The 14,057-nt window shown below is 41.8% G+C and overlaps 1 protein-coding gene across 3 annotated transcripts in view; it reads right to left on the reverse strand.

Annotated features, from left to right (window-relative positions):
• TRIO (trio Rho guanine nucleotide exchange factor) overlaps positions 1-14,057 on the reverse strand; it is an 855,771-nt gene that overhangs the window by 590,674 nt on the left and 251,040 nt on the right. For all 3 annotated transcript variants that reach the window (XM_082259530.1, XM_082259529.1, XM_082259531.1), the window contains exons 17-19: positions 9,014-9,205; positions 7,330-7,479; positions 222-336 (exon numbers count right to left, since the gene is read on the reverse strand). In XM_082259530.1, coding sequence (XP_082115656.1) covers positions 222-336; positions 7,330-7,479; positions 9,014-9,205 — 457 coding nt within the window. The remainder of the gene's footprint in view (positions 1-221; positions 337-7,329; positions 7,480-9,013; positions 9,206-14,057) is intronic.

Below are 14,057 nucleotides of genomic sequence, written 5' to 3' on the forward strand. Positions count from 1 at the left end.
TGGACAGTTGGGGGGCTCCACATTGCTATATTTTCCCTCGTAAACCCAGAAACTACATGTAAAGCCTATTGTCCTGTCACAGAGCTTATACATCTTGATCCCATATCTGGCACGCCTGCTGGTGAGAAACTGTTTGAACTGAGCTGGTAAACTATTGTGGTCATTATATGACCATATATTGTAGAATTTCAGCATGGGTTAACTTGTGGATGGAAACTTACTTTTTACTTGCTGTTCTGGAGCTTTAACATGTGAAACCATTCCTGGCATGTTTACACTATTCCTGTGTAGGTATTTCAAAAAGACATCAGCATTTCTTCGAGCCAGCGTACAAGCCTAAAAAAATAAATTGCATCGATTACATTTTTTACTCTAAAATAAAATACAAAACAATATATAATAAGATGTGTAAAGACCCGAGCGCTTATGGATTACATAAATGTGAGCGTGATTTTAAACGTGAATGAAGTTGCTGCTAACAAAAAAAAGGGTGTGGTGCCTTTATCATGAGTAAGTGAAGTAGTCAGCGCTGCCTCTCTTTGCAATGAATAAATATATGTGCTGGATCATATGAAAGTGCAAAGTGCTATTAAATAGTTGTGCAAAATAATCAATAATAAGTATCAACATATGGTAAATCTCATCAAGTGCTAGTGCTGTTATGTGATCTGATCAATATCTAATCAATATAAAATTAAAAAAAAAAAAAACAATAAACAATCAATATATTCCTTAATGGATGAAGCTCACTGTGCATAAAAGTCCTTAAATAAAACAGTTCATTGTGCAAATAGTGCTTCAGTGCTGTTGTGCATAAAGTGCTCTGATGCAGCTGTATCAAAAGGTGCCTGTGCTCCCCTTAGGTGACCCCACTCACCAGGTTAATGAATGTAGTCAGCCTGGAATAATCTCTTTGGGGTTGGCGATAAACTGGATATCAACAGGGATGCTGGATGTCTCACTCTCAGATAATTGAATGTGGTCAGCCTGGAATAGTGTCCTTGGGATTGGTAATAAACCGGATAGCAACAGGGATGCTGGATGCCTCACTCTCTTAAAATACTCATTAAAAAATAAGAATGCAGGAGGCCCGCCATAGTGAAGTATGTCAAACAGTTTTAATAAAAGAAGAACTGATTACACTTACAAAAAGTATAGGAAGTGGATCGCAGTTTTCTCTAGTGAGTGCTGCGGTTGCAGCGTGCGTACCACCGTCCGGAAGTACCCGGAACTGACGTCACACCTCGGATGCTCTCTGCCTCGCTAGACGTGGCGTTTCGCCCTCCTACTGGGTGTTATCAATAGCTAATTGATTCAGTGCACAACAGCACTGAAGCACTATTGTGCACAAAGAACTGTTTTAAGGACTTTTATGCACAGTGAATTTCATCTATTAAGGAATATATTGATTGCTTATTATTGTTTTTTCTTATTTTTTATTGATTAGATATTGATCAGATCACATAACAGCACTAGCACTTGATGAGAGATTTACCATATGTTGATACTTATTATTGATTATTTTGCGCAACTATTTAATAGCACTAAGCACTTTCATATGATCCAGCACATATATTTATTTATTGCAAAGAGAGAGGCAGCGCTGACTACTTCACTTACTCAATATATAATAAGGTAAACCTCCGAAAACAAAGTGTAAAAGGTGAGAACATATGCAAACTATTATTCCTGCATGTGTGCTTGCTTCTCCCCACTTAGTGTGCTTAACAGATTGGGAATGCAGGGGATTTTTTTGAAATGGGGACACAAACTGGAATAAAAGCCCCTTTTTTAGAGAAGCATTAGAACCTCTGCTAGATTTCTGTTGCTCTGTGTGTTCTCAAGAAAAATAATTTGTTTCAATTTCGGTCTGGTCAACAGGAGGAGGAAATTATCAAAAAACTGGCACAGAATTAATAGCCAGACATAAGTTATAGGCCGTCTCTGCTTTATAATAAAATGTATATACCGTATATTGAAAATAATCAAAAATATGTTAATACCCTACCATAAACATCTATAATATATTCACATGGCAACCAAATTACTAACAAATATTACACATACTTTTTTTTATTCAATTAGAATTACATATAATTCTACTTAAATCCAGTTCAAGTTGGCATCAATAACCAAGAGAGAAAGGAAATTTCAAGACAAAAATGGTAACACAACTCTAACAAGATAGTGGGGGGGACATAGGAGACATTAACCCTTTTCTCCTTAATCAACTTTTGCACACACTGAAATACAGTTTTGTTTGACAGAGGACCTTTAGAGCAGTCGCAGTTTTTTATGCTGCATGATATTTGTTCACAGTTACCAAATCGGTTTGTATTTAAAAAAAAAATACAATTATTTTAGCACAGAAAAAATAGAATCACAAATGTTTTTCTACAACATAAAAGAGTAGACTATAACAAGTAAATAAATATCAAGCCTTCGGTCTTGTTCACACCACAATTACAGCTTTCCTGGGTGCGTTTCTGTATGTGATTTTAATGTGTTTCATTAGTGTGTTTTTTCTTCCTCCCCCCCCCCCCCCCTTGAAAAACCTTTATTTTCTTTCAAGACTATGGTAGCATTTCCTTGGAGGTTATTGCCTGCATCTTCCTCTAGCTTTTCTGTTGTTCGGTGTATGTAGCAGGGTAGAGAATCTTCTGAGTGCTAAGGATGTCTTCCCTTACAAACGAAAGAGAATCCAACAGGCTGCCTGTACTCAAGTTGATCGATCGATCAACTTGATACATTCAGCCTGCCAATTAACGGTTCTAATCTCGGCCAGTATTCAAACAGTGTATGGCCGGCTTTAATTATGGTACTGATTATTTCAATTCTAAGACTACGTACTTGTCTGGGTGCATCCACTGCTGATGGAAGGAAAAAGTAAAGGGTAATTGTAGACACTGTATGAGGCTGTGTGAGCATCAACACAAGCATTTTTTTATTTTTTACGTATACATGGATGTCAATGGAGAAGTAGAATAGGTAAATGCGAAAAATATTCTATGTGGTCCTATTAACCCTTTCATAGGTACAGTGCCAATGCAAAAAAAAAAAGCGTGGCTCCTTGTGCATGTTGATTTATACATTGTATGCAGGAAAAGATTAACAGAAAGTGGTCTTTAGGTTTTGCACTTTTGTTAAGTGTGCATTGTTCCTTTGACCCATCATTAACAAATTTTATTTATTTTTAAGGTTTGACCATCTTTTAGATATACCAGTGCTGGACCTTGAGCACCAGGATACTTACTACCACAAGTGTGTATCACCAACAGAATGTCCATAGTGACACCTTGGCAAATTTAAATTTCTCAAGGATGTAGTGTATGTTTGTAATGTGTTAGCCATATTTTTCTCTTTTAGATTGCAGTTGATGTTCAAACATTCATCAAATTGCATTGTATCTAAAAATGTGTGAATCCTGAGGGAATATACAAGCAGTTTCAAGTGCCTTAACATTAAAAAAAAAAATAAAGAAGTGTTGTGCAAAGTTTCTTTTTTACAGGCCAATTTTCTTTCTTTTTTTTTTTTTTTTCTTTTTAAGGCCATAAAAATTTAACTTATTTTTAAAACGTGTGCATTCTAACATTATACAGAAGTAATAAAAAAAGCAAGTATAAAAACCAGTTTAAAGAAAATAAAAAATATGAAGCAGATTAAGATTAAGTCTCCTTATATAAGGGTTCCATGTCCCGTGGTTGCCCTCTGTGAGGGGATAGTATACTTGTCCACTGTAAATATCTGGCTGATTATTGAATGGAGGAATAAAGCCTACATAAGATTTGGGTGGTGTTGGTGCCCTGATGAATATTTTTGGCTTTGATATTCGAGCATATAGGACCTTGAAGGTACATCCTTGTGATAAGCTGCCAGCAAATTTATTAAAGCATAACTATAGGCATTTTTTTTTTTTTTGGATAGAGTAAGAGAGGGTTAGAATACCGGTCAGATTTTTTTTTCACCATCCCATTGCAGAGATTTCCATTCACTTCCTGTCCCTCTTTGCTATAGGCTTTCAGTCAGTCAGAAGCAGCCTCAAAGGAGAATTTCCATAGAGGGGTGGGTGCGGTGTCCGGCAATGAATTTAAAAAAAGGGATTTTACGGTAACAAAAAATCCAGTTCTCTCTTACGTTCATTGATGAACACAGCTGCATCTTTTTTATCCATGACCAAACAGGGATGTTCCCAAGCAGTGCCACAATGAGGGGTGGGCGAACACACCAATAGAGAAGAAACCCAGGGCAACATGCCAATACTGAACGACCACAAGGGTGCCCGAGAGCCTTAAAACAGCCACTTGCAAAACCTTGTGGCCAAAATTAGCATCAAAAGATGCAAACACATCCAACCCTTTAGGACTCAATAAAAGAGTGCACAGGGGACCAGGTTGCCGCTTTGCAAACTTAAGAAAACAGACGCCCGATGTCAGAACTCCCAGGAGGCCATGACCACCCTGGTGGAATGCGCCGTAAGAGGGAAGGGGTGTTCCCATACGTATGCACAATTTTCAGCCTAAGGCAATGGGAAATGGAGGCAGAAGAGGCCACCAACCCTTCTTCGGAATGTCACTGAAAACAGAGAATCGGACTTCCGAAAAGTAGCCATCACAGGAAGGTACACGCGGATCGTGTAAACTATGTCCAAGGAGTGCAGAGCCACCTCCTTAAAGTGTGATGGCTGGCAAAGAAAAGGAAGGAAATATCCTCAGACAAGTCAAAATCCTACACCACCATCAGAAAGAAGGGGAATGGACGAAGCACCCCTTGTCCTTGTGGAAAACTAGATAAGGCGGCTTACAAAACAAACCGCCAACTCCTCCGCCGGTCCAAGGTGACAGCAACTAGAAGGCAACTGTCTGTGAAAGCATAAGGAAGAAATATCCCGAACGCTCTCGAAAGGAGGCAACTGAGAGCCGACCTCACCAATTCTAAGTCACACAGTGGCAGGGAGAAGCGCACGGGGGAACCACATGACAAACCCCCTGGATAAAAATGCAACCCAAAGACTGTGTGGCCAAGGGATCCTGAAGAAAACAGCCAAAGCAAAGACACGATCCTTGATCATGCTCAGAGCAAACTGTTAATCAATGCCACGTTGAAGGAAGACCAACCCCGATCCACGGAGGAGGAGCAGGGACAGAGCCCCAGCTTCGTACCAAACAATACAAGCTGTCTAGGTGCGAATTATAATGTTGTGGGAGGTAGGCTCACGTGTCTTAGTCAGAATAACCAAGCAGAATGCCCCCCCCCCCCCCTGTCCGGCAGAACCTGGCTTTCAAGAAACATGTTGACAAAGCCAGCAACGGTAAGGCAGGCATAGAACACTAGCCCTCAGAACAGGAGGTCCTCCTAAAAAGACAAACGCCTGGAAATGTCAGTCAACACCCGCACCACGGGGGCGCACCATGGACAGCAAAGCCAGTCTGGAGCCACCAGAAAGGGCGGTAATTCTAGGTCTTCAATTCCGCGCAGAAGCTGAAGAAACAGCCGAAGAAGTGGAAGTGCTTAGTTAAGATTGCACTGAACCCCGCCCTACCGGCACATCCATCGCGCCCCCAGAGGATCCAGCGAATTAGCCAAGAACCCTGGAACCTACTAGTAGAGGCGGGACGCCACAAGATCCATGACCAGCATCCCCTGGGAGCAGAGACCACTCTCCTTGATACAGCCACTTACAGCTGAGTTAAGCTGCTTGCCAGTTAGAGGCATCTCGAATGTGCGTCAGACGGATCTGGAACAAACCTTTCTGCCCATCGTAGGATGTGCAATGTCTCCAGCACCGCTGCAGCACTCCCCGTACCTTCTTGATGAGTGACAGAAGTCATTACAGCGGCGGTGTATGAAGGGATCCTGATCAGCAGATCCGCTAGACAATCCGTTCATGTGGGAGGGATTACCAGATCGCTTAAAGCTCCAGGACAGGCTGGCATCTGTTATGACCATAACTGCGATGAAAGGAAAGGAAGGGCTTTCCGGTCCGTAGAGACAGACTGCAGCCCTCAGAGAAAAGAGGCCCTTGTTGACCTCTCCAGGAGAATCTGATTGTCCAGGCAAGCGGAAGACACAATCCCCTTTGGTTAGAATTTTCTTCCTGCAGCATTCTCTTATAGAACTGGACGTACGAAACAGCTTTGAAAGTGTCACCATCAGGCCTGAAAACCTGTATGCAAAAAACACAGGAAGTCTGCTTGCAGGCCAAGAGCAGCTGGACTGCTAACCAGAGCTTCCAGAGTTGGTCCAACAGGGGGAACACCTTGGCCTGCTCCAAACTGAAAATAAGTCCCAAACTCCCAGCCCTAGAACGGAGTCAACAAAGACTTCTTGAGCTATGCTGAACCCTGCAATCTGACCCTGCCTGTCACTTAGGAGATCCGCCCGCTTTGTTAACACAAGCTGGCGGATTTCCACACAAGATCCCCGACGATCGGGGAAGAGCAGCGGTGATCACCACAGCTCCTCCCCTGGCCCGACTCCTGCTGTAACTGAATGAGAGAGGGGAATGTATGGTGACGCAAGTCTACGTCGCCAGACGATAACAAGCCACTTTGTCGCAGTACAGTCAACGTGACTGGTCGGCAAATGGTTAAAATATTTACAAAAATGAGAGGGGTATACTCACTTTTGTGAGATACTGTAGGTTCTGAGTCTTCTGACAATAATTTAATGCAGATAAGGCACTGAGTTTAATTACCACCTTAAATCAGCCACAGAACCTGTGTAATTATTGTGTTCGGTTTTAAAGGGATAAGGTGGCAACCCTAGTTACATAGTAAGGTTGGTTTACTAAAAACGGCAGTGTGCAAAATCTGGTTCAGCTCTGAATAGCTTCCAGTTTCTTTTGTCAAAGCTTAATTCAACAAACTGAAGTTAGAAGCTACTTGGTTACCATGCACAGCTGCACCAGAGTTTGCTCTCTCCTTTTTTACTAACTCAACCCCAGTGTGTTTTTAATCCTATACGCTTCGATGGTAACACATTAAAAACACATGTACATGTACATTTTTTTGTGCTTTTTTTGCTTAAAGTCCAGTCTATTCCTTCTAGAAACAATGATGTCAAAGCAGTTATTGCAAGTCATTGGCAAAAATAAAAATGCATGAAAAATGTGCCTAAATGCGCTACAAAACATGCATGAAGTTGCAGGGTTATGCAATCGCTAGCGTGAACCTAGACTTAAAATAATCTATTTAAAATATACAGTTTTATAGACATCCTTTGACAACTTTTTAAAATTTCACACACTAAGATAGTACTTCAGTACAAAAACCTAAGTACTCCCAGGGAAAAACTTTCAACTATGTTAACAATGCAACAAACAGATTGTACCTTTAGAAAGGCCTCTTTTTGTTCAAGGTGTTTGCTAATCATAGGAGTGACATGGTCAGTTTCAGAATTTGGTCCAAGTTTGTCAGCACCGCCACACCAATCTTCTTCTCTCTTGTACTCCTGCTCGAGGCTTTCTAGAACACTACATACCTTATATTAGAAAAAAGAAAGAATATTAATAATAATGTTTGGTTACCAGTCAAAACTATGCCAACATCTCTTAAGCACACAGGTGGAACTTGACTGGCACTTGTTCCCAAGAGAAGCATGTCCAATCCTCAACAATAAATTAAGCTGCTTCATCTAAGGAGTCATAGGCTGCCATGTATTACATTTTTGAGTTTAGATACACTTTAACCATTTTCTTTTCATTTCCGTACTCCTGATCTTGCCCAGCCTCTTTTAGCTACTTCCATGCATTTGCCCCAGTGATGGCTGTTCATCATTGCTCAGGACTGGCATCCATTAAGTGACAACAGTGGACGTTTGTGCTTCTGATGGGAAACTACAAGTAGTCGTATCAATACAAATTGCACAGTGGCAAAAAAGAAGCACAAGCAAGAGATAATAGTCACCCATAGCACAAAGTGATTTAAAGGATAAATTCACCTTTGGGAACATCTTACATGTTCCACTTATTTTTAGGGTGGAACATGCAACATGGTCTTGATCCTGCAGCTGCTCCCTGCACTCCCTTTGACAGCAAGCTGGGGATCTTTTTTTTGAAAAAAGCATTCTGTGAGTGAATAAACTACAAGTACCAACATCCTATGCAGCTGTCGGCTTGTACTTCTCAATGAACTACCAGGGCGCTATTCAGCTCTAGTAATTCATTGTTTCTTCCTGTCTTTGTGAAACTGTCCGCCCATACGATGTACGGGCAGACAGCTTACACAGACAGTCTATAGGAGTTCTTCAGAGCACCCGGAACTTGCTTTCCAGGCTTATATAAAACCCAAAAAAATAAAAGCACTTTTGTATTTTACCTTACCTTATCTAATAAAGGTTTTCAATTTGACTAATTCCTATTATAATGTAATTAAATTTCCACAAAATAATGTATGCTGACCCAATCATGTGGGTGTCTCACTGTATAAGGAGATTTTAATACTGTGTGTCATAGTTTCCTGAAAAATACAGGAATAGCATTATCAGCTCTGTAATTGTTTTCCATTATATGCACTAGGTAATGGCATGCTTGGTGGGGTTATGAAAAGTCTAAGAGAAGGATAACCTTGTTTCTCAGTAACCAATCCAAATCCCTAATATATTTGGCCAGCCAATATTGCTTATTAATGTAATGTCTGGTTAACACATAAGCAACTTTAGGAATCTGGTAATAAAGTGTATTTAAACCTACAAACAAAAATGTAATATATAGCCACTTACCACCTTATATGTAATTTTCTTTATTTTCACCTGGTAATCTTACAAATAAGACAATTTCTGTTCCTTTGTGGGTATGCTCATTTACAAAAAAAAAAGACGAGATAGCTTTTGCCACCTTTTCAGCTCACAGGAAATTACAAGAATGCCATAACAGGTATTACTTGTATTTGCTTAAAAAATAAAAAATGAATAAAGTAACAAGATTTTTTCTGTTTTAAGCATGCTTTTAAGTGTTTAAGTAATACAGCTGTATAACTGAGGCATGCAATGTAAAATTCAACACACATTTAGATACCTGCTCAGAGGTTTTATAGAAGGCCACAGAGGCATTTACAAGTTTCAGTCTGTCTTCCATTTTCAACATTAACTGTTGCCAATGAGAGGCTACTTTTTCAGCACAATCCCTGATCATATCCATATCATAATGGTTGGCTTGTAACAAAGCCTCTGCTTTCTGCTGCACTTGCAGGGCACTTTGGTGAGTTTTCTGCAACAACAAAAAAAAAACATAACAGATTATCTACAAAAGAAAATAAAAAAAAACTACTTGAGTCCCAGCACCTTTAACCTATTGGAAATCCTCTTGAAGTCCCAGGACATTTTCTCAGGTTTGGGACTATTGATAGATTGTCTTACAACTGCTGCTTTTTTTGTTTTTTTGCAGTCAACACAGTCAATTTTGATATTGTTTTTTAAACACAGGGAGTACTTTAAGTGATAAACTTTATTTTTCTAGAAAGGAGGGGGGAAAAAAGAGAAATTTCTGAAAAAAGGTAATTTTCTGTTCATTTCAAATCACATAAAAATGTAAAAGACGAAGCACAACGTTTTTTTGTTCTGAAACACATTCTTCACAGTTTGTCTAGAATCAAATACTGTATTACCAAATTCCCTTGTTCACTGACTAGCAACAATTTCGTCAATTTAGGCAAGAAAGGGAACACCTTAGTCACTTTGGATGGTCTGTGGGTGCCAAATTGCACCGGCAAGGCAGACGCAGCATTCAAGTTTGCCGCACTTGTACAATCAGTGCCTCCACAAGCGCCTTTTCATGTGCAGATGTAGTGAGGAATCATCCTCACTGTCAGAGCACTCGAAGTGCATGGATGCAGACTGGTGGCACTACTTGTCCCAGCAGCGTTGTAATAGCAGAAAAAGGGAGACATACCACCCCAAGAACTCACCACCGACTTAGAGGGAGATAGAAGCGCCAGCAGTCTGCTGCGCGCCGATCAAAAGGGAAGAGGAAATGGCTGAGCTGTCACTAGAGGCCACCCACCGAGCACAGCTCCGTTCTGGCTTCAAGAAAATGTCTGCCTCTTTACAGTATAGAAGCCACCAAAAACATGGCCGCCCGAACCCATGCATGCGTCCACTGGAAAATAGTGGTGCCATGCGGAGAGGCTTGAGATTCCCGGGACCCACAGGGACCCCTGAGGTAATGTCAGCAGCAAGGAGGACCCCCCCACAGGACAAATGCCACATAAAAAAGCAAATTGAACCGCCATAAGCGCGCCCCCCAACCCCCCCTCACCCCCTCCAGCCACAGCTCACCCACACCACAGAGAGAAAAATTTAACAGTGTAAAACAGTAACACTTCTCGCTCATCCCAGAATGGGTAGGAAGGACCTATGGGGGGGCCTACAGACCTAGGGGAGGGGCCCGCGTACACCCCAAATTTGCCCAAGTGAGAGGGGGGACACTAGTCACCATACCTTTGGATCCAGGCAGACACCACTTCGAACAGAGGGTGCTGCGGGCAAGAGGTACGCTGCGACTCAGGCCGTGACCAGGTTGTGTGTGTCTTGGCAAGGTGTTTCACTCGCAGGCCAGCCCCCATCCTGTGGGGCTTTGTCACGGCCAACCTAGCGTGGAGCTGCGGTCTGGTCAGACAGGGGAGCCGTAAGGATCTAGGATATCCAGTGAGTCACCCAGTCCGGCAGTTGATTGGAGTTCTCACAGGAACAGACTTGATTGTATTAGAAAAAAACATAAGGAAAAAATGCTAGGACCAAAGATCCCAGCAAGGAGCTAGGTCCTTACTCCTCACTAGGCAGAAAAAAACAGATCCTATAGCAGGAAGTGGTAGTATACCTCCTGGGACTGCCCTATAGGCAATGTCAAGCTTTTTTAACCATTTTCGGCCTAGTGACCTACTCCTAAGGAGAGCAGCATAACCCATCGGTCAATCAAGATATGAAGCGGTGTCCGTCAAATGAAAGAGAAATTTGATTTTTAGATTTTTTTTTTTTTTTTTAATGGGAATGTTATATAGCAGAAGGTAAAATTATATATATATATATATATATATATATATATATATATATATATATATATATATTATATATATTTATTTATTTTTTCAAAACTGTCTCTCTTTTTGTTTATAGCACATAAAATAACAATTGCAGAGGTGATCAAATACCACCAAAAGAAAGCTCTATTTGTTGAAAAAAAAAATGACATACATTTTTATTTTTAGGTACAGCGTCACACGACCGTGCAATTGTCAGTTAAGTAATGCAGTGATGAATCGTAAAAAATGGCCTGGTCATTAAGAGCGTAAAACCTTAGTGGTTAACAGGCATAACATTATGACCACCCACTATAACCGCCAAAGGCCTAAACCAGGGGTGTCAAACTCCATTTCATCGCGGGCCGCATCTGCATTATGGTTATCATCAAAAGGCCGCTTATATCTGTAATATTAGATGTCATGAGATGTCATGAGCTGTCAAGAGCCCCCCCCCCATCAGAAGTCAAAAGTCACCCACCCTTCCTTACATCTCAATGCACCCTCTTACCTTGCTGCTGCCAGGAACATGCGGGTGGATCTGGGAAGAAGAGCAGGGTCCGGAGGAGACCCAGAGGAGGGCTGGAGTCAGCTTTCAGAGTATGCTGAATGCTGAGACCAGGGGAGGCAGAGGCAAGGTGGTGTTAAGGCTGCACTGAGAGGTGCAGGATCTGTAGGAGGAGTTCTGCCCTCCTCTCTGCTGCAGCTGCGCAAAGGAGTAAAGGATCTGGCAAAGGAGTTTGGTCCTCTCTGCTGCCAACTACAGAGACAAGGTGGGCGCAGAGCCCGGGGAGTTTCGCAGCTGCAGGAGAGGTGCCCACAGGAAATGGCCCGGGGGACCACATTCGGCCCGTGGGCCTTGTGTTTGACACCTGTGGCCAAAACTCTCAAAAGGGATGTTGTGGTATTTGGCACCAAGCTATCAGTAGCAGCTTCCTTAATGCTGTAAGTTTTCAAAGTAGGGCCTCCATGGATCAGACATGTTTTTCCATCACATCCCACAAATGCTAGATTGGATTGAGATCTGGAGAACTTGGGAGGTCAAGGCAACACTTCAAACTTGTTGTGTTCCTCAAACCATTCCTAAATTTAATCAGATCAGGCCACCTTCTTTCATTACCCCAGTGGTCCAGTTTTGATGCTCATGTGGCCACTCTAGGTGCTTTTGGCTGTGGACACGGGTTAGCACAGGCATCCCAGACTGATATTGGATTACGCAGCCCCTATACGCAACAAACTACAATGCACTTCGTGTTCTGACACCTTTCTATCGGAAGCTGTATTAACTTGATCAGCAAATTAAACTACAGAAGTTCTTCTACTCAATAGGACTAGACAGGCTAGCCTTTGCTACCACAAGTGCATCAATGAGCTTTGGCTGCCCATGACCCTGTCATTGGTTTGCCAATTTTCCTTCCTTGGACCACTTTTGCCGGTCCTGACCACTGCAAACCAAGAACATTCCACAAGAGCAGCAGTTTTAAAGATGCTCTGACCCAGCTGTCCAGCCATTGCAATTTGGTCCATGTCAAAGTTGCTCAAATCCTTAAGACTGTCCACTTTTTCTGCAATCAAAACAACAACTTTAGGGACAAAAAATTTGTAAAAGTAGGGGGGAAAAAAATGAACACTTGCAAACACATCAGATCTCAATGCAGAAAAATATCATGCTGGATATCTATACTGATATGGACTGGATAATGTGTTAGGATTAAAAGGATGCCACATAGTTTAATGGAAATGAAAATCAACCAACAGAGGGCTGAATTCAAAGACACCCCGTAAATCAAAGTGAAAATATTATGCAGCAGGAACCCACTCTCATCTGTGGAAAGCACAGGGCGCCAGTGGTGGCCCTGCTAATTCTGGTGTTCAATGGCAAATGCCAATAGAGTTCCACAGTGCCAGGCAGGGAGCACGGGATCGACTAGAGGACGTTGGGCCCTGAGGCCACCCTCATGAAACCAGTTTTTGATTGGTCATAGACATTCATACCATGGCCTGCTTGAGGACATTTTGTAGGGCTCTGGCACTGCTCATAGTGTTCCTCTGTGCACAAAGGAGCCAATACCTGTCCTGTTGATGGGTTGAGGACCTTCTACAGCCCTGCCTAGCGCTCCTAGAGTAACTGCCTGTCTCCTGGAATCTCCTCCATGCTCTTCAGACTGTGTTGGGAGACACAGCAAACCTTATGGCAATGGCACATATTGATGTGCCATCCTGGAGGAATTGGACGGACTGTGCAACCTCTATAGGTAGCAGGTATCGCCTTATGTTACCAGTAGTGTCGCTAACCCTAGCAAATGTAAACCTAGTGAAAAACGGTCAAAAAAGATGAGCAGGGAAAAAATTGTCAGTGGCCTCCACTTAAACTATTCCTGTTGTGGAGGATGCTTCATTGTTGCACACCTAGTGCACCTCCTATTAATTCCAATAACACCAAAGCAGCTGAAACTCAATCACCCCCTCTGCTACTTAAATGACTAGATCAATATTCCAGGAGTTGAATTGACTTGATGCTATACTCTTTTATTTATTTTGATCTGTGTATATACATAAACATACACACACATATACACATTATATATATCACACACACATACAGTGCCTTACGAAAGTATTCGGCCCCCTTGAACTTTCCGACCTTTTGCCACATTTCAGGCTTCAAACAAAGCCAAAAAACTATAATTTTTTTTGAAGAATCAACAAAAAGTGGGACACAATCATGAAGTGGAATGAAATTTATTGGATATTTCAAACTTTAACAAATAAAAAACTGAAAAATTGGGCGTGCAAAATGATTCAGCCCCCTTAAGTTAATACTTTGTAGTGCCACCTTTTGCTGCCATTACAGCTGTAAGTCACTTGGGGTATGTCTCTATCAGTTTTGCACATTGAGAGACTGAAATTTTTGCCCATTCCTCCTTGCAAAACAGCTCGAGCTCAGTGAGGTTGGATGGAGAGCGTTTGTGAACAGCAGTTTTCAGTTCTTTCCACAGATTCTCGATAAGATTCAGGTCTGGACTTTGACTTGGCCATTCTAAC

Source organism: Pelophylax lessonae (assembly GCF_965119305.1).
Source record: "Pelophylax lessonae genome assembly, chromosome: 5".
Lineage (NCBI taxonomy): Eukaryota > Metazoa > Chordata > Amphibia > Anura > Ranidae > Pelophylax > Pelophylax lessonae.